Source organism: Vanessa atalanta, chromosome 16, assembly GCF_905147765.1.
Source record: "Vanessa atalanta chromosome 16, ilVanAtal1.2, whole genome shotgun sequence".
In the NCBI taxonomy this organism is placed as follows: domain Eukaryota; kingdom Metazoa; phylum Arthropoda; class Insecta; order Lepidoptera; family Nymphalidae; genus Vanessa; species Vanessa atalanta.
In genome coordinates, this window is record NC_061886.1 from 9,171,209 (window position 1) to 9,191,984 (window position 20,776).

Sequence of the window (20,776 nt, forward strand, 5' to 3'; positions counted from 1 at the left end):
ATTTATTGAAACAATCTCGTCGCGTTATCTTTTATTAGAATGTTCGATTTTTTCATCAACTACTTATTATTTCTTTGGGTGAGTTTTATATGGAATTATAAACAGCCCTGTTCTTCACAATTTTTCCATTTCACCGGTACAACAACCTTGGTTTACCCTAAACATATCAGTTTTGACACTATCAATCATTCGCACCTCAGATAAAAATGCTTTCATACTAATGGACTACTGTACTCATATGTTATCTCGAGAGCTTTTGGTCAAAATTATTCATTTTCCACAAAACATTACCTCGTGAAGTTCGCTGTGATATGTCTAATAGAAATAGTGGTTATTAATAAATGTATGTGATATGCTGGAAGACGAAGATTTTGACGAGATACCTAAATTCCTGACCAATTGGAGCAATGATTATTTGAATGACGTAAGTTTTTTATATACTTTCCTATAAAAGATGCGATTAGCCTTTCCAAATTCAAATTACAAATCTATATTTTTCTTTCCTATTTTTATACTACTCATTGTATTAGTAAGCGATGCTTTCCACAAATAACACAAAAGCATGATTTTTATGCCCATAAATATAAGTCACCTATATTTTAACAAGTATTAGAAGATTACCAATATTATGAAACAATTCTTAATAATAATAATTTGTATCTCTTTTAAGCAACAATATTTTCCCTATTTTTAGGTAGACACATCACAATATCCTTTCCCAAATACACTATGGCATGTAAAACCAGCCAAAGAGTTAGCTCTCAAATCCACTGCAATGGTCTTAGTAGGAGTCATTGGCATATTCCTGAACTCTGTCATCATTGTCATCCTCATGAAAAATAAGTGGCTTTGGACGGCGAGCAACTATCTAATCGGAAATCTTGCGGTTATTGACCTGATTACCTTGATTCTGTGTCCCTGGTTTATGCTAGTCAGGGATTTCTATCAGAGTTATGTTTTGAGGACCTTCGGTTGCAGGTTTGAAGGATTTTTACAAGGTGAGGTGAATTGGAAACAATTAAAGGTGCTACGTCTTTCGTTTGAATAACTTTATTTGTATATATACCTTTTTCTGTTGCCTGTTTTGTGAAATGTTTGTTGAAACTGTATTCCAAAAATTTTACTTGATAATTATCAAGTTCTTTATCAAAATAATATATTAAAAAAAGGTTTTATATAATTCAACAATAAAATAGTGTTAAAATTTCCAGCCTCTCTTCTCTTAGCTAGTGTGGTAGCAGTTATACTAGTATCTTACGACAGACTTGCAGCAGCAGCGTTAACTTCTGAAGCTCGTGTCACGAAGTCCGCAGCTCCAAAACTAATCGTTGCGTCTTGGATTATACCTATCGGATTATCATTACCTTGGATTGTTAAAAGGAAGTACATGGTAATGAAATTAATTATTTAGAATTAATTATCATTACGGAATTAATTAAAAAATGTGAAAAAGAAAGATTGCCTGGAACATCATATTCAGAAAAAGCGTTATACTCATAAAGCTATTTCCTTACGTGAATATCTGTCAAACGTGAGCATTCTACTGTAAGCAAAGTAAAAGAACTTCGTTCTAAAAAAAGAACTGAAAAATCAATCAATTTATAAAAGTGTATGATAATCACCTCAGAGAAATATTTAATACTTAAATTAAACGTTAGGTATATTTTGTTTCAGGAACGTCAGTGGCTCGATTACGTAGAATCCTTCTGCGTGGAAGACTTAGACATTCTTAGCATATATTGGCACTTCATCGTTTTATTGCTTGTGTGGATACCACTTGGCCTTATGATTGTGACCGTCTGTATTATTATATTTTAATTCTTCTCTTAGTATATAATAAAAGATTATATGATAAGCATTAGTAGATACTAATCTCTCTACAGTATTTTCATCTCACAGCAATGTTTTAGTATTGTATCCTTGAATCAATGAGTCATTGAATGTGCTTCGATTTTTGAATCCACACGACAACATCAACGCGCAACACTATGCACAGCTGCCTGATATAATTTTCTTAAATTCGCAGTCATTTCATATTTTTAAGTGATTGCCAAAATAAAGAAAAGATTATTTTTATTTTACATTAGCAGCCTGGTAATTTCCGACTGCTGAGCTAAGGCCTCTTCTCCCTTTGAGGAGAAGGTTTGGAGCATATTTCACCACGCTGCTCCAATGCGGGTTGGTGAAATACACATGTGGCAGAATTTCGTTGAAATTAGACACATGCAGGTTTCCTCACGATGTTTTCCTTCACCGCCGAGCACGAGATGAATTATAAACACAAATTAAGCACATGAAAATTCAGTGGTGCCTGCCTGCCATTTTAATACAAACAAATTGAAAAGTCATGTATTTTGCAGTATGGAACGATTATGTGGCGTTTGGAGTGGAGCGCCCGGGAACTATCATCACGTGGAGGTGGTCAAACAATATCCAGAGCGAGAGGCAAAGCTATGAGGATAACAGCTTGTATCTTATTAGCAGCAGTTATATGTAGGATTCCGTACACTATTTTGGTGTATTGGAGAAATAATCTAAGAAGGGAAATCAATGCGGTAAAAATATAAAAAAAATGTTTTAAAGCATAAATTTAGCTACTCAAAATATATTTGAAACAGGCCTACGTTAGCTTTTATCTAAAAATATAATTTAAATATTGTTTGAAATACAAATTAAATCTTGCTATAAGATTCCAGTAAAATTAGGTGAATATCTTTTAATGTCTTTTAATTATATTTACAATTTCAGGTAGAAGGAAGCTTTGGAATAATGTGGTTCGTAGCCAGCTACCTCATGTACCTCAACTGCGCCATCAATCCTCTCATCTACGGTTTTACTAATATCAGATTCAGGAGAGCTATGGACCGAACTCCTGGCATAGCTTGCTTCAGATTTGGCTCATGGTGCTGTATTTGTACCACGGTAAAGTGTAGTGATTATGATATAGTAAACATCTTATATATATTCATTAAACTTTGTAGGCGCTTGTCAATTACCAATTTCATTGATTAGTATGAAAGTTTTTTTTGAGTCTATCATAGGAAGGCGAACAAATTAATATTATGTCAGAGTTTTATTAAGCAGAAAAGTAAAACGGTCAACGCCGCTCATTTACTTTTGAGACAGTTGAAGAACATAGTTTTTGTTTTTATTCTAATTTGTGTTTGAATATCTATAAATGTTTCGAGTGTTTGGTGATCGAAGAATGAAACATTGAGGCACGCTATTCCACCTCACCGCAGTTACACAGTAGATCTATATCCCTGAGCATCTCTAAATTCATATACTAAAAGATGAAGACCCTTTCGCATTTCACTAATATTTACTAATGTCTTTAAAATAATAAACTTAATACTATTTGATCATATATAACCAGATAAGTGTTCTAATAAATTAAATATATTTCTCGTACTCAGGTAGTTAAGAAAAAACAATCAGTTCAAAACTACAACGTTGAAAAGATCTTCATCATAGATAGTCCACGTCCTAACAGAAAGCTGTCCAGAATGGTCAAAAATATTTTCCACATTAACAGACACACAGTAGAACTCAGCGTCCCGAAAGTTGATGAAGCAACTACAAAACCAACTAAAGTTACTCCACTGAAGATAGAGCATGTACAGGAAATAAAAATTTGTAACTGAAGATGTGGTTTACCTGATGTCATTTAAAGGATTTTAGACCTTGGGATTATGGGTTCGAAGGATTTAAATTGTCTCAAATATATATTATTAACTGAATCATATTGTCAAACTTTATAAGACATAGGTGACATCTTATTTAATGGACTTAATTATTATATTACACTGTAGTTTAAATATCAATTTTAAACATAATATAAATTCCTATTTTAATGAAAATTTTAAATTATTTATATTACATTTCTAAGATTTTTTTTTGATTATTTGAGTGGGTCTCTCGATGGCTTAGATTGATCTCTATAGATGACGCTTTGCTCAGGTAGTAAAATGTTGTTTCACCCGAACGATGTCAGGATGAGCAACGTTATCCATTAAACATTGGTAGTGTCTAGCAAATTTGATAAATCTTGAACTTTTGTTTCCAAAATTTCTTTCATGTGTGGTTCTATTCTCAATATATTTGTTGCTTCTTGGAGCAACACCATGCTTTCCATTAACTGATCCTGTAAATTAAATTTGTTTTGTCATTACATCACATATTAATGTATACTAATAAAATAAAATTACTTTTTATTTATTTGTTTTCATGGTTTCTTTTAAATAAATAAAAAAGGCTTATATTATTTCTCAAACAGAAAGGTTGACTGGCTGATAGGCCTCTTTATGCTAAGTAAAATATATTTACTACAATTATAAACGCCAACTTAATGCATAAAAAATCCTTTACCTGCCAACCTTATCAACCAGAAGAAATAACGTTTCAGAACCGGAAAAATCTTTTACCGATAACCAATAAAAATTAATCATATATGATTTTATTTTTCATAAATATACGCTTTAAAAATATTTATTACGTTTTACGACGGATAGTTTTTTATTATCGTACTGTGATATATATTCAACGTCCCACGATTATACTTAATTTAACAAACGATTCTGTTGGGTAGTTACTGATTAGGCGACTACGAATAACGGATAGTCTAGTAAATTTACAAAGATGAGAGATACGTCTTTTAATAAATAAATCTAAACCTAAATTTGACATTACTACTGATCGTATGCAAATCGAACTGTATTTGAACATTGTAACGGAGCAGTAATGCTCCTATATTCGTTTTAACATCTTAATAGTTTGATTAAACTAATTTTGGTTCAGTAATAGCACCGCCTTGAACAAATAGTTAAAATTGTACACGAGTATTCGTGTTCACTGTTATGACTATTAATAAAATCTGGAACGCAGTATTGCCTATCAAGCCGGGAACACAACTTTCACTGGAGCTCTGCCAAATTTTTTCTCAAATCAAAGTCTTTTAAAGCATTCATAGATCGGAAAATAAATGAATACTTCGATAAGATACGTGTTCATTTAATGATACTTAAAGTTAATTTTCATAATTGTCAATATTCAACAAAAGTTTGTTACTTTTCGAATTTTAGTAGCAACGAAATTAGTACAATTTTGCCATCCTAAAATGTGTACACCATAAAAATCTTAAATTTATTTATTGTGTGAAATAATCACCTGAGCTCCTGCTTTCGTTAGCTTATCATCTTCAAACTCTCTCTTGGTTTGCATTGCCATGGCGCCTTGTAGTTCTAGCAATATGGTGCCGCGAAACCTTGTCCACCCTGGCTCGAGTTTATCAGCGACTTCCAGGAGGTCATGGCAAAGATCTATTTTACGCGTTAGTAGATAGTCTGGAAGCTCTGTAATTAGTATTAGTATAAATTATAAATGAGAGGAGGCCTTTATCCCAGCAGTGGGACATTTACGGGCTGCTTATGTATGATTTTAATTCTTTAATTAATTTGAAGTGACCTTAAATATAAATATTTTGACACATCATAATCATTTCAAGGTAAGTACACATATGCTATAATTTTTGCGATAACATTTTAAAAGCAGCAGCCTGTAAATATCCCACTGCTGGGCCAAGACCATCTCCGTTTGAGAAAGGGTTAGTAGTTTATTTCAATACGCTGTTCCTATGCGGATTGGTGGTTAGATATTACATTTCATAAGTAGACTTGAAAATTTATCACAGGATATAGATGAACATAATTATGGATAATAAATTACCTGTTAAAGTATATCCTTTATAGTTTCCATAAATCTGCATCAGCGCTAATTTAGCTTGAATCACCAAATGATTTGTGGGATGAAGTGTCGCTTTATACTTATCTATAAATTCTTCGAATACTTTGGGACCTGACTTGTTAAGTGCATTTATTTCTTGTTTTAACGCATTATTGCCCCAGAACATTTGCCTGCTCTGTATGCAGTATCCACATTTTTCGCATTTCCAAGGTGCTGTCTCATCTAGAGGATTTGTTGAAACTAACATACCATTTTTTTCTGACACTAGATCTATGTTGGAACTGTTACAAACGGAACAATAAATATTGCCCAGATATGTACCGAATTCAGTCGGATCTTTACATCTTTCACATTCACAATCGAAACACTTGTTAATTTTTATATGTTTTCTTCTATCTAATGTTCCGTATAGTGACTGTGTGTATGTTGCAGTTATTAATTCGCCTTTGGAAATAGGCACAGTGGCAATGAGAGCTAAAATATTATCATCACCTATATAAATATGCCGCGTGTTAGGTCTGCAGTTATGGTTCATCATCGACGCTATCACGTAAATAGCACGTAACCTTTTGGAACCATCCGGAGATCTTACATCAAAGGAGTTAGTGTCAAATATCGAAGACACTTTCAAAATAGTTTCCTCATCAAACGACAGTCCAAGCACTTGAATGACAAAAGTGACAAGGTTGGCCTTTAATACGAGATATAAAGGTGTGTTTATTCTATCCTTCAGATGAGATTCCAGGCTCATTATGTTTTTATATTGACGTGGATTACTTTCTTTCATCAACAACACTCTCATTGGTGCAATAACGCAATAGGCCGCTTCCGTTTTTTCAAGAGTTTCATATTTGATATTGCATTTGTAGTTTCTTCTCGACATAGCTTTGCACTCTTCTCTGTGCACTTCAGATTTTTCACAAACAACATCACACATGGGCCAATTGCACGAGGAACACTTGTAGAAATCTAATTGATCGTCTTTCTGTATCGGTTGAAGCTTTACGCCACACGACAAGCAATGTGCTGTGCAGGACATCTTTGGACCACTCACGGCCGGTTTTTCCTTCAATATTATTTCACCTTGCTGAATATCTCTTGTAGCTACCATATGTCTTCCTAATTCTTCCGAGTAATTAATCTTGTAAGCGCAGCATTTTAATTTGTGGCCTTCTTTCCAGCCATGTTTTTGGTGTGCCTTTGAACAGTAATACACTAGCTTGCATCCTCCGCATGTTTGGTTGGCTGGCCGTTGGCAAACTTCGCAGATTGGTATTTCGCGCCTGGTATAATCCATTTTTTTCTTATTGGGATTAACAAAAAGTTTTTAGGGCGAGCGCGCGGGCATCTCAGCTCGTCTCTAACACAATACTCGTTTAAAATAGACCCGAGTAATTATCACTGCTAACTAAAGACTTGTGTTGGTGCCAACAAAATGAAGTATTACAAAACTCGTGCTGCTTGATAAGAACAAATGTCGCATTTCAGTCAACATAAGTTTTCGTGTATAATGTTCATATGTCCATCGATATTTAATTAATTGCCTCCTAAAAATACTTAAATCGAATGTTGCCTTTGGAATATCGAATAATCTATTAAATTGTTTTTTTTAACTGCAAAGTATTTAAATACTTCAAAAGTATCATTCATTACATTAAATATATATTAATATCAAATTAAACATAATTAGTATTTATTATCTTACAACTAATTGTGAGATATTTCAAAGCAATTATTTTCTTATCACTACGTAGTCGAAATACTTTTCTAACAATCGATTCTATTTTCAAAGAAAAAAAAGTATTATAATGGCTTTCAATTACGCAACGTTATGTCCAGTTCCGCCCGCCCAGTAGTCTGAAGTATTCACGCGCGCGCGCAGTTCGTGTTCATGAAAGTAGCCGTCTTTTCATCACAATAAATAAGTTCACACTGAATGATGAGTTAATTGAGTGTCAAAATTATTTAAATATATATTAGGAAAGCGGTGATAATAGCTGGTAAGTCTTATGACATTACGGTTATAAACACCATATGGAGTAATGCTTTGAAATTTGATATAATACACCTATTCAAGTTTCATTAGGTGTGGTTTAAGCATTAGTGAATTAACTAATGAGTAAAAATGTGTTTATCTTAATTACTAAAATTATTATTACAAAAATTTCAAATAGATATTTATAGTTTTAACAAAATAATAAAGACATACGAAATCGCTTAAATATAATTTTGTAATGAATATACGGAAATTTACGAAACGTCGTTTTTAAGTTATCGTTTATTTTTTTTTTATTTTTTTAATACGTTTTTTACATAAAATATATATTATGGAAATTTAAATTTTAAGCATTGTCACATAAGCAAATATACCTACATATATTATTAACAATCAAAATTGAAATGAAATTATATATTATAATATTATTTTGATTTTTGTATCTAATAGTAATTAGTGTTTTGTGTTTTTGGAAATATTAAAGATATTTTAGTAAATACTATGATATTAAAATAGACAGCACTTTAGGTACATAAATGTAGGCGGTGCTAAAATTGTTTTGCGAATACAGTAACAAATATTATATGCAAATAATAAATACTTGGTACTAGGGTTTTATACAAGCTCGCCTGGGTAGCGATCATCACATATTCACTGCTGGACAGAAATGCTTAGTAATGTTGGGTTCAGGTTTGAAGTGTTCAGTTATAAAATACATAGCATCCTTCCCAAGTTAATTAGTGGTGACATATTGGAGATGTAAGGAATGGTTAATATTTACAACGTCAATATCTATGTTCGTTGGTGATCATTTAACATCTGGTGGCCCATTTGACCGTCCGCCTACGATTTATAAAGAAATAGAATAATATATTCGATTTATGAACAAAACTTTTTTCAATTCTGATTATTCGAGTGCAACAATCACGACTGTTTCGGTTAAATATTAGATTAAATTAAGCTGTCAAAAAATTACTTATCGTATTGTGCTGAATTATTTACTTTAAGGAACAACATGGTTTACTTTTATAAGAAAATAAATATTTTAGATATATTTATATTTGAGATATCAATATTGAGGTCTTAAATAAGTACCTACTTACGATATAAAATCCTAAAAATAACAACTTTACGAATCATGACTGCGTGAAATGATGTAAAGAATGCGAGCAGCATTTTTCCTTTGAATCGCAATTCCGATTATTGACCAACCCTTTATTCCCAGTAAAAGCAATAAGTCGGCAGGCCCATCTTAATTCTGGGTACAAGGGGTGCAAAGAATCTAGATGCTGCACGTTGGGCCTCGCCGATAAAGTCTTGGATCATAGGCGAGACGCGCAAAAGGTATCTTAAAAATCTGTTTTGGGAAAGAGGTGAAATCGCTCGAACGCTGGTGCCTGGTTGAATTCGGGCGCTTGTCTTGCTGTAAATTTAGGTGTTATTTGTTTTAAAAATGTTCATTATTACTCTAATGAAACGGTACAAAATTATTTACAATCATCGTCGTCATTATCATAATTGGCGTTTCATTCTCCCGTTTATTTAGGAGTGTCGTTATTTTCCATTTATCTCTCCAGTCATACACTTGTCTTGCACTTGTCCTCCCACACATATTCTATTATTATAATCAGGTCCAAGTCTGTATAAACGTAGAAAAACCAAATACCGTTGACACACTCATCACGAGATCTCCAGAACGATGAGTACGATTTACTTCAAATTTAACATAGTTACTCCTATCGTGAGGTAGTCGCTCACACATGTTTTTTGGGGATTTCAGCAAGGAGGGGGAGCTTATTGAGATTTATTGTCCAAGTAGGCTTTTATAAGTAAAAACTTTTCTAGTCATGTTCATCTCAAGGATTAAATTGAATGAAAAACTATCAAACCACAAAAATCTCATTACGTACCTCTATCTATTCATCATGTTATGAAAAGTGTATTTATTAAAATATATTTTATTTAAGCATGTGTTTAGGAAAATCGAAGAATACGGTCTCTGCACTTTTTTGTTCATCTCTATTATATACTTATGCTTGAATTTTGTACTAATAGTATTAGTACTTTATACTTATTTTTCTTTATATTTTTGTAGATTAATTAATGTTATAAGTATAAAGGTTAATTTATTAATTTTGTTACAGATAATAATGGGTCAAAATAATATGATTTCCGAGACATATGAGGTAAATTTAAAATAAGAATATACTTATTCAGGCGAGACAAACATTGTGGACTTTATACGGTATTAAAACTTATAAGAAAACAAAAAAAAATTGGTACTAAATTATATTAAAATTTACACAAATAAATGGTATTATTCTTTACAATGCCATCTATTTATTATTGTTGGTACTACAGTGTTAGCTAATATTTAAGAATTCGTTCTATCTAGAAGTGTTTGTAACGCTTCATAGATGTCGCTAGTAATGTAGTTCGAGCAGAAAATTTTGTAATCGAAACTTGGTTTAAATTACAAAGAGTAGATTTTTATATTGATTATGTTTAAAATTTTCCGTAATTTTTACACGTATAATATTATTAATAAATAAACAGTGCAGGTACTTTATACAATACATTTGTTTTACCTAAATCTTCTAAAATATTCCATTAGGTTCATAAATCTGAAGAACTTGGGCGCTACCTGATCGCCGCTCGTGATCTGTCACCTGGTGATGTTGTATTAACAGAACTGCCACTGGTCTTCGGACCTAAAGCGATGTTTGACCCTGAAGCATCCATGCCATGCGTGGGATGCTATAAGCCAGTGTTTACTGATGTAGGAGAGAGGTGTTCCAGGTATCCCACCTATTTTCTTTTTCTCTTTTCAATAATGAAAATGAAGAACGATACTAGACTTTATTTGTTATTAGTAGCATTTTCCTTAAGCTTTAACGCCTTACTGTTAAAATAGGTGATAAATCTATAGACTGAGAGCCAGTGATCGGCAGACTTACGGTATAGTAGCAAGCTCCATATTACGGCCAGGTATAATGCTTCACCTGCTATTGGTGAAATGGAGATTCACTATTCCCATCGAGGGTTCCTTTGAAGTTATTTTTTTATAATTTCAAAGCTTTGGCAAATTTAAGTAGCTTTGAAATTATAAAAAATATAGAAGGAACCGTAGTAAGTGTCTGCCATTGAAGTTTTCTATATATTTTTTTACATATTTTAAGATATCAAAAGGGCAGGCGATCACGTTTTGAAATTCAATTTTTATGTTTTTCGACTCTATGGCACGCTCAAAGGAACCCCCGATGGGAATAGTAAACCTCCATTTCACCAACAGCAGGTGAAGCAGTGTACCTGGCAGTAATATGGAGCTGGCTACTATACCGTAAGTCTGCCGATCACTGACTCTTGGACTACTACTTATAATATTGTTGTTAAAAATAATACCAAATTAAAGTTTCCGATATAAGTATTGACAACTTAAATTTGGGATTACGAATGACATCTTTAGTTTCGCCATGAATCTTGACTGCATGGAATCGGTTTGGGTTAAAAATGGATTAAAATAAAAACCTTTCTTAGATGGAGACAATAAATCGTGTTGCTAAATCATACATTTTAGAAGTTAAGTGTTTGAATTGCAAATGGAAAAATAATATAATGAATTCCGAAAGGAATATTAGAACTATTGTTCGCTTAAACGCTTTCCGATCTTGGTCTGTCTTTTAACAATATTGAATGATACCCAATATGATGTCATATTGGGTATCATTCTCAAATAATATTGTAACATACATACATAACATACATGTATGTTCGCTTAAACGCTTTCCGATCTTGGTCTGTCTTTTAACAATATTATTTGAGAATGATACCCAATATGACATCACAAAAAAATAAAATAGAAATCCAAAAAGTTGCTTAGTTATAAAACAAGTTATATATTTCAGTTGTGGTTGGCCTGTATGTTCTGGACACTGTCCAGGGTTGAAAGACCCGCGCCATCACGGAGTGGAATGTGCCATCCTCAGTGCTCGACCGGAATGCGTCCTTGATAATATGGCTGAATATTACAGGTATTTCAATAACATCTTTTCCACGCCAGTGAATACCTTTAGAAAGGTAACCTTTCATGTGGGATTCTTACCCGTCCAAAATCCACCGAAGGCACGGACATGATCAACGTCATGGGTCGGAGAGACTCAGGGATAGTGTTGTTATAACGCATCCTCGGCCCCTCTCGCGCTGTGACTCGGCGGAGGTCTTTTCGGGGATTTTGGATACAACCTACTTACCAATCATACCGGGCTACGTTATGGATGTGAATCGAGTATACATATTCAAGAAAAATACATAACCATTTAGAGGAAATTCATGGGCAAAATGATCGCTTGTGACCTTATACTCGACTAAAATGTATTGTGAGAGCTAAACCATAAGGAATAATGATTTTATTTATATATTCGTGAAGTTGAATAAACGATACACGCTTAGAGTGCGCTCAGATTATGAATATCAATAACGAAATAAGTATAAAACATTGAGACACAGCATCATTCTAACCTTAAAGTGTTTATATTATATTAAAGCAACAAACAAACAAAAATATATGTAATAAACCGGAAACATAGGTACGTATCGATCGATAATACATATAGGAAGGCGTCATCTCACAAGGGAATAAGCCGCGTATTTAAAATCACTATTTTAAATACGCGGCTTATTCCCTTTGAGCTTTAGTACCCGTTCGTAGAACATTAACTATTATACCCGAAAATTACTTATTTATGGTTTGGTTTGAGATGTTCAGGTTCATATTCAGGTTGTCGGGGTTGAAAGTCCCGTCGTGGTCGTTTTAGAAATTCTTTTCGTAAATTAAAAAATTCGCGAGAAAACAAACACGATAATGAAGATACAAGCATAAGATCGTTACAATATTTCGAAATAAAATATGATTTGTAATCTGTCATATAATTCAGTGTTACTACATTTAATAAAATAATTTAATGTGGCCCAGTGGTTAGAACGCGTGCTTCTTAACCGATGATTTTGGGTTCAAACCCAAGCAGGCACCACTGAATTTTCATGTGCTTAATTTGTGTTTACAATTCATCTTGTGCTTGGCGGTGAAGGAAAACATCGTGAGGAAACCTGCATGTGTCTAATTTCAACGAAATTCTGCCACATGTGCCACCAACCCACATTGGAGCAGCGTGGTGGAATATGCTCCGAAAACCTACTCCTCAAAAAGGAGAGCCTTAGCCCAGCAGTGGGAAATTTACAGGCTGTTAATGCAAAAAAAATGCGATTCCATTCATATATGATAATTGGGCATGTTCGAGTTAAAAAGTAATAGCTCCTGGGACCTAAAATCTATGTGCTATAAGAAAACAATGATTATTATTTATAGATTTTAAAATATAATTTTATTTACTAAGAATTAATCTTTTTTTAAATGAAGCATATCGATTATTATTGATGATGGTTACACGAATTATTACACGACATCATTGTAGAAATAAAATCAGTGCGGATATAATGATAAAAATGTGGCCAATATCAAATACGTTATAATTACTAAGCGATTTTTTTTTCTTGCCGATTTTCATTTAATTTAGTCGTAGTTGGCAACACAGCTCACCGTTTGTTCCTTTTCCATTTTTCATTACTCTTTTTTTAATGTAATATATTGCAAACTTTCTACGTCAAATGAATATATCTGTAAAATACATACTATATTTTTTTTAATGAAAGTTAAGTTCTTGTACGTTTCTGGCCAGAAATGGGTATTCCCCTTTGTAAAAAATGAATACATTTTAATTTCGATATTGTTAATGTATGACATGCCTATAAACTTTCTCATGTATGAACTATTTTATATTGATAACAATATTGATCCAGTTCAGTAGGTTTGACCCACATGATCAAATATACCATTATAAAATGTATAAATAATAAAATACTTCATACCTATCTCTAAGAGTTCCATAGTAATATTTGAGATATGACCAAAATTAAAGAAAGATCTAGAAAAATATCGTATTATGAACAGAAACATTATCTTTATGTTTCAGACATGATGCACTATTGCCATTACGTTGCGTTCTCCTTCAACATACGGAACCAGACAAATGGAAGAATTTATTGCATTTGCAATCCCATATGGAGTGTCGAACACCTGGAACAGAGATCTTTGAGTAAGTGTTACTTGTGATCATACTATACACATGTATACATAGCTAACAAAATTATTTTTTTATTATCTCTGAACAGATAATATATTATTTTTATTATATAAAGTTCTTTATTTCATGTTTATCTTTGATTAATTAATGTTTTAATATTTCTGATTATAAATTAAACTTATCTTCAAATGTCGTATAATATAATCAAAAACGCAAACGATTTCATTATTTAATGATAAATAAAGTCAGTATCCAATCAAAAAAATCACGTGATCCTATTAATTGGCAATGTTAATGCAGAACTGCTTAATTACAGAGTCAGAACTACCTTTATCCTGTGACTGAATACTATATATATATTTTCTTTTTCTTTCAGCGAAGCAAACGAATTCATTGTCGAATATCTCATGAACAGCTTCATCAATAAGCTAGATAATTCTATTAAAAACAAATATCTAAAAGAAATATCCGAAGAACTCCTACATGTGATGTGTGGAATCATCGATACAAATGCTTTAGAAATAAGATTGCCTGATGGCGCAGAACTAAACGCTTTATATTCAACCACATGTTTAATGGAACACAGTTGTATACCGAATACAAAACATTTATTCAATCTATCTACAAAAGATAGTGAAGATTTTTATAGAATTACAGTTAAAGCAGTAATACCTATTGCCAAAGGTAATCACATTGCTACAATGTACAGTCACGCACTATGGGGTACTCAAGCTAGAAGACAACATTTAAAAGAAACGAAGTACTTCTCTTGTAAATGTCAAAGATGTAGCGACCCAACCGAATTAGGTACCTATTTAAGTGCTATGAAATGCTTCGGTGACGATAAAGGACCTTGCGATGGAATTCACCTACCTGAAGATCCATTGGATGAAGAGACAGAATGGGCGTGCAGTAAATGCCCTATAAAAGTCAACAATTCACAAATAAATATGCTTATATCTCAAATGGGTGAAGAAGTAGAAAATGTACAGATGATGGGTGGGTCAGTCAACATGTTGGAAAATATACTATGTCGCCTGTCAACATTTTTACATCCTAATCATTATCATCTGTATTCTATAAAACATTCACTAGTCCAGTTATATGGCAGACAAGCTAGTTATACGTCTGAAGAAACATTGGACAAGAAAATCAAGATGTGTAAAGATTTGATTTGTATTACGAAAACTCTAGATCCAGGTAACGCTAGGCTTAGCTTATATAGCGCAGTTTTACATCATGAACTGCATTCCGCTTTACTTGTTAAATCTCAAAAGGCTAAGAGTGACGGGACTATTAAAACTGTTGAGGAAATTAAACCATTTTTAGAAGAGGCTAAAGGATCATTAGAAATAGCATTACTTACATTAAGAGACGATATCGAAGAAACATCTGGTAAAAAATTGTTTAAAGTCATTGAAGAGAGTAAAAGGGATTTTGATAAGTTTTGTAAAGAAAAAAATATAAATGTTTAAATAAATTTATTCAAAACAAAACAAAAGTAAATTAAACATAAATTAAAATCTTAATTCTAATATCACAGTAATTAAATTGTCCGGTCATTTAGATTTTATAATAATTTATTTTTGGTAACAATAAAAGTAACAGAAGAATCGATTATAACGATATTTTTAAAAATTGACTAATTTCGCTAGCCGCTTCTCGTATACCAGTTCAAACCGGCTCTTGCATTATCATCATTCACAGATGAGACTATCCATTCAGTAAATTTTGATACTCTTGAATATATTCCTGGCATTTTAGCTCTAGCGCAACCGCTACCAGTGGAAACAACACCAATAAGAATAGAATGTCCTTTCTCTTCTTTGACCATTAGGGGGCCACCGCTGTCCGCCTAAAATTGACATTTTTCTTATTAAGGTGTTGCAATAATGTCTGACGTTCAGTGTTAATGTTTAGTTTATTTCAATAATATTATTAATGTGTTTTAATTTACATTATATTATGACCTTTTTCTATTATCACCAGTTATTGTATTTTTGTATTTATACTGTTAATTAAAATGGTTATTGTTATATTCTCTATTTCATTTCATTTACTTACCCAACAAGAGTCACGTCCTCCTTTTTCATGACCAGCGCATATTTGTGATGAAATAACCCTGACTTTACTACCTTTTGATTCGTACCAACTGTTGCATTCCCCATTTTCCACCACTATGACATCAGTCTTTTGTAAAACGTTTGGTCTGATTCCTGAAAATGAAACGAATACATTATTTGCATTTACACCAATTCTATTCTTGAAATATATCACATTAATGTATTTTTTTTACAGTTTGTCTTAAAACACAACACGTTTTGCAATAAACATTAAAAAAAAAGTTTACTTAAAGTGGTTGGTCTTAAGCTTTCTTAATTAGTGTTAAATAATTCAAATCATGTTCGGAGGTTACTAGAGGAACCATGGTTCTGGTAAAAATAAATTATAAACATCTGAAACGAATCTTACCGATCCCTCTGTCTTCATTAGTAAATCCCCATCCAGCTACAGTAGCCATGGTACCGCTGAAGTCTGATGACTTCGATTGCGGAAGACATGCCGGACGAAGTTCATTAGTCCATTTCAATTGACGGACCGTTTTAAGGAGAGCCACGTCATTAGTTTTCTTTTTACACCTAAAATATTAGATACTTGTAAAATACAGTAAAAAGAATATTCTGGAATGATGTAGTTTTTAAACTAATAAGTAAATTTAAATGTGATGGTTCGTAGAGTTTTGTAATAAAAAATATAAGCTTAAAGCTTCAAATACTTATAATATCAGATTAAGGTCAGTCTTATTCAGTTTAAATAGTTGTAATTTGTCTGTATATTGGCTAGACTAAGATTCGATTAGCTAAAAGGTATTCTAGGTGAAAAGTTACACATTTAATCAAAATAAGGTCGAGAAATTTAACCTTTAACCACCAACAGGGGGGCCTTTGAAGCCTAATTCAGGTATAAATTCCAAATAAATCTCGAAACACCCCACAAGCGACTAACACGCCGCTTCTACTGAGTAAACATTTTTAATTTTTTTGCCTCGGTGGCTCGGCGTGACTACGTTTTGGTTGCTTTGATCAAAAATGAAAGCCAAACCAAGGAGGAAATGTCAAAGGTGTCTCCTGAACTTCCAAAAATAAACAAATCGCACCTGTAATTCTTTTACGAATAATATTTGCCCGAAGTGTGCTAAGGACAGTTTGCACGAAATGCGAGTGTTTTTTTCCTTCCATTTTTTCTCAGTATTTTTTAGAAACTATTTCTTTGCCTCATATTGATAAATGCGTTTATTAAAGTATCTCAAAAGTATAAAAAATTGTGAATTGAAATGTGTGTAAATTTACGTGTGAGGCAGATTATTGATCTAAAGTTACTTTGATTCAAAAAATTACGACCAAAAATATAGACGGTAAATTTTCTATTATATCAATAAATATTGATTGAAAAAAACTATTGTAAAGTATCCATTTAATTTTTAATTTAATCATTATAGTCCCACAATTATTTGTAAACTAATTTAAACGCAAGGGCTTCTCAGGACTCCGCGTGAAGAAAAGACACATCGTAATAATGAACATCGGTGGTTAAAGGTTAATATAACTTTTATAAATTTCAGTATCAATACTTACCTGTAGTCGGGATGTGGCATAATTTTAGACAGTTTTTCATTTTTGTCTGTAACCGATATATCTGTGTATCCAGCAACGACTGTAAGTTGCTTGGATTTATAGAATTCATCGAATACGCTGAAACAATATTTTTATTCAATAAGTCCAATACATGATTCGAGTATGTCATTAGTAAGTACAATATTTTGGAACGTAATAAAGATTTAAAACTACAGTCATAAAATAGCCACGATGTTCCGGTGGTTGGAACACGTCAATATTCAATATCAAGCGAGCAAAATATATCAACAAAATATATAAATGTTTTTTTATTTTTTTATTAGAGGCCAAATAGCGAGACATGTTACAGAACAATTGATTAAAAATAATACACGTATGTCTGTTTCTGAAATCTTAAGAATTAACGATTTTGCAATTATTTATGAATAAGGTATTTAGTAAATTTTTTTAATGTGAGTTAGATTGTTGAACATCTGTAACGTTTAAACTTTTTCCATAAAGATGCGCATGTTGTTTATTAATTTATGACTTTATAAACATTTTGGTAAGTAACTGTCAGAAATACAAAGCCATTAAAATGTTCTGCGGGTAAAAGTACTGCGCGCCAATTCTACTGAGAAAATTTTCACCGTTTTCCTACCCTACTAACACGACGTCCAGTTACGGTAAGGTCAAAGTTGGATCAGAATAGAATCGGGAACGTGTCATAAGTTATAAGTAAGTAGAATTTGTTTAAGGAGCCATCTTATTTCACCAACACGTGTTTCGAAGTTCTTAACATATCTAAGTTTTCTGTACTGTATTTATTTACTGGCGATGAGAAATTAAATAAATTATGTTTTTCAACCAAATTTGAACCATCTAGCAATATTTCTCTGTTAGTCAACGAAACTTTGAAATTTGCCTTTTTTGATTCTGTCTAACAAACTAAACAATTAAAAGTTTTTTTTTTTTTGAATAAATGATGAAAAAGGTGAGGGAAATCTCGGATGATTTTTTACAATACTACAAATTACAGTATTAATCTAACCTGCAAATACAATGGCCAGCAGTCAGCAACCACCTGTCGCTAATGATCGTGGCCCCACACTGGTGAGTTCCTTGTCTCCAAATGCTGGCTGCCCATGGAAACTCAGCGGGTAGGCTATCAGTACCACCGACGATACGACCTTTTCGTGCCATGACTAGACCACATTCTATGTCTGCCACTGAAAATATCGAAAATGATTTAATCTTTTCGCATAATTCATTCTACGAAAATTTTGAATTTTAAACCACTTTTATTTTGGAACTGTTATTGTAAACAGTGTCTCATCGTTATATTAAAAATTTTATCAATACTGTTATTTTGATCGACTGTGACCAAGGGGGTCATTCTCAAAGGGGACTAGCAAACTGCATGTATAGCGCACAAGATATATCTTGTGTCTCTGCAATAAAATTCGCTTTTCAGTCTCGAATTCCAATAGAACAGTGATCCGATAATAATGGCTATTAACACTATTTAAAGAGAGACCGATGACGAGCTTCTATTAAGAAAATTTAAGTCTAATTAGTTTAAAATTTGTATTTAATTTAGAGTGACATCAGATTTATGAATAATAATATATTTAAAATTTAAATAATTTAACGTTTCATTAATTAATGAAATTTTTGACTGAGAAACCAATTTTACCGTAATTTTAAATACTTACAATTTACATAGCACAATCCAAAATTCACACAAAACACTACGAAAATAAAAACAGCGAATCGACACATTTTGACGAATCACTATTATAATATGAAGTTAGATAATATTAACACAATTGCCTTTTAATGACTGCACTTCAAATTATTAGGTCAAGATGTTTGATAAAGAAGTAAAAAATAAAATAAAATAAAAATAAATATACTAAATAAATACACTTAATTAAGAGACAAGTGCACTCATGTCAAAGTGCGTGCACATACTATATGATCAGATTTCATACGGTTAATATTTAAAGGAACTATGATTTGTTGGAACGATCCTCCTTCGTACGCTCGAAGGCCTGGCCCCTATAACTTGATGCGTCTAGTGATGTGCGGTACGGTTCAAGTTAACATCGATAAATTTAAATTTTATATTCAGTAAAGTTAGTTATTTTTTCATAATATTTATTATTGCACTCTTTCTTAAGTAATATATAAATAGATAAACGTAACAAAGGCACTTCCAATTACATTAAGCTATACAACATGTGTATTATTTTAAATATAGGAGACTCGACATGAAAATTAAATTGTTGTTCTAGTCCTGTGATCCCATTTATTATTTCATTTCCATAAGGAAAAATGTATATATATTTTTTGCATACAATGTCGCTACATTTTGCGTAAAATGTCTCCTACACGGTTGGCTAGCAAGATGTATACGCTCTTACAATAAGATAGCAGAAACTCTCTCGTATCGTTAAAAACATTCAAGAAACGTTTATGTTCAGTTCATGTTGGAACAATAAATCCATGGATTTATATATAACAACTAATTTGGACTGAAAAGTTATCACCTATCTCTGTAGTATTTATTATTGAATATAATTTATTTTATTTTATTAATTTTGTTATTGGCATAGCTATTTAACTAAAAATAAATAGTTTAACACATAATATTTTTAAAGGTAGCTCCATCGATAATCGTTGCGCATCACTAATTTCATTTCATTGTCAGGTTCGGCGCGTAGCCTCGGTCGATAAGCGTAGATAAGAAGCGCGGAACCGACTGTCATTACACAAATGAATGAGCATTATCGAAATATTTCCATGCAATGTCAGGTGTAAGGAATTAGGGTAACCATGCTTATAATAAATATTAGTAATACAGGTTTTTCTTCAGACTTTTTCATAAAATGTCTAGTCAATAATTAATCATACCCTGATAAGTATTTCATTATTTGTTTTTTATTACGCAAAATTAAATAATATCAATAAAACTTCATGGTTCAGTTGTTCTTGATCATAATTCGATGTAAATTATACTTTACACAATGGTTATTGAGATACTGATCAAAATCTCAATGTATATAATTATGTGTAGTTGATTTCTTATACTGTGGATGATATTTTTCCTTGATTGTATTGTGAAATTTTGTAATAAAATTTTTAAATTCATATCATTGAATTTAAGCGAGCGACCTTATAAAATTGGTCAATTTTATAAGGTATTTATCTTCAACTGCAACTTTTCATCACCCAAGGATAAGAATATCTCCGTTTACTTTGCACACAACGGCACGTTCTGG

The 20,776-nt window shown here is 32.2% G+C and overlaps 4 protein-coding genes across 4 annotated transcripts; 2 read left to right on the plus strand and 2 right to left on the minus strand.

Moving 5' to 3' along the window:
* Positions 1 to 352: 352 nt before the first annotated feature.
* Positions 353 to 3,644, plus strand: LOC125070128 (ultraviolet-sensitive opsin). The gene is made up of 7 exons (XM_047679829.1): positions 353 to 424; positions 695 to 998; positions 1,212 to 1,390; positions 1,675 to 1,797; positions 2,361 to 2,555; positions 2,749 to 2,929; positions 3,439 to 3,644. The coding sequence occupies exons 1-7, from the start codon at positions 353 to 355 to the stop codon at positions 3,642 to 3,644; spliced, it is 1,260 nt and encodes a 419-aa protein (XP_047535785.1).
* A 228-nt stretch (positions 3,645 to 3,872) lies between these two features.
* Positions 3,873 to 7,364, minus strand: LOC125070032 (SET domain-containing protein SmydA-8-like). Its single transcript, XM_047679702.1, has 3 exons — positions 5,725 to 7,364; positions 5,167 to 5,351; positions 3,873 to 4,144 (listed from the first exon to the last, which is right to left on the minus strand). Exons 1-3 carry the CDS (start codon positions 7,037 to 7,039, stop codon positions 4,013 to 4,015), a joined length of 1,632 nt encoding a protein of 543 aa, XP_047535658.1. The 5' UTR covers positions 7,040 to 7,364; the 3' UTR covers positions 3,873 to 4,012.
* Positions 7,365 to 7,589: 225 nt separating this feature from the next.
* LOC125069737 (SET domain-containing protein SmydA-8-like) lies at positions 7,590 to 15,916 on the plus strand. Its single transcript, XM_047679302.1, has 6 exons — positions 7,590 to 7,742; positions 9,883 to 9,924; positions 10,353 to 10,537; positions 11,644 to 11,769; positions 13,768 to 13,890; positions 14,255 to 15,916. Exons 2-6 carry the CDS (start codon positions 9,889 to 9,891, stop codon positions 15,351 to 15,353), a joined length of 1,569 nt encoding a protein of 522 aa, XP_047535258.1. The 5' UTR covers positions 7,590 to 7,742; positions 9,883 to 9,888; the 3' UTR covers positions 15,354 to 15,916.
* LOC125069738 (trypsin-1) lies at positions 15,530 to 19,274 on the minus strand. The gene is made up of 6 exons (XM_047679303.1): positions 19,208 to 19,274; positions 18,544 to 18,721; positions 17,514 to 17,630; positions 16,351 to 16,517; positions 15,943 to 16,094; positions 15,530 to 15,733 (listed from the first exon to the last, which is right to left on the minus strand). Exons 1-6 carry the CDS (start codon positions 19,272 to 19,274, stop codon positions 15,530 to 15,532), a joined length of 885 nt encoding a protein of 294 aa, XP_047535259.1.
* Positions 19,275 to 20,776: the final 1,502 nt, after the last annotated feature.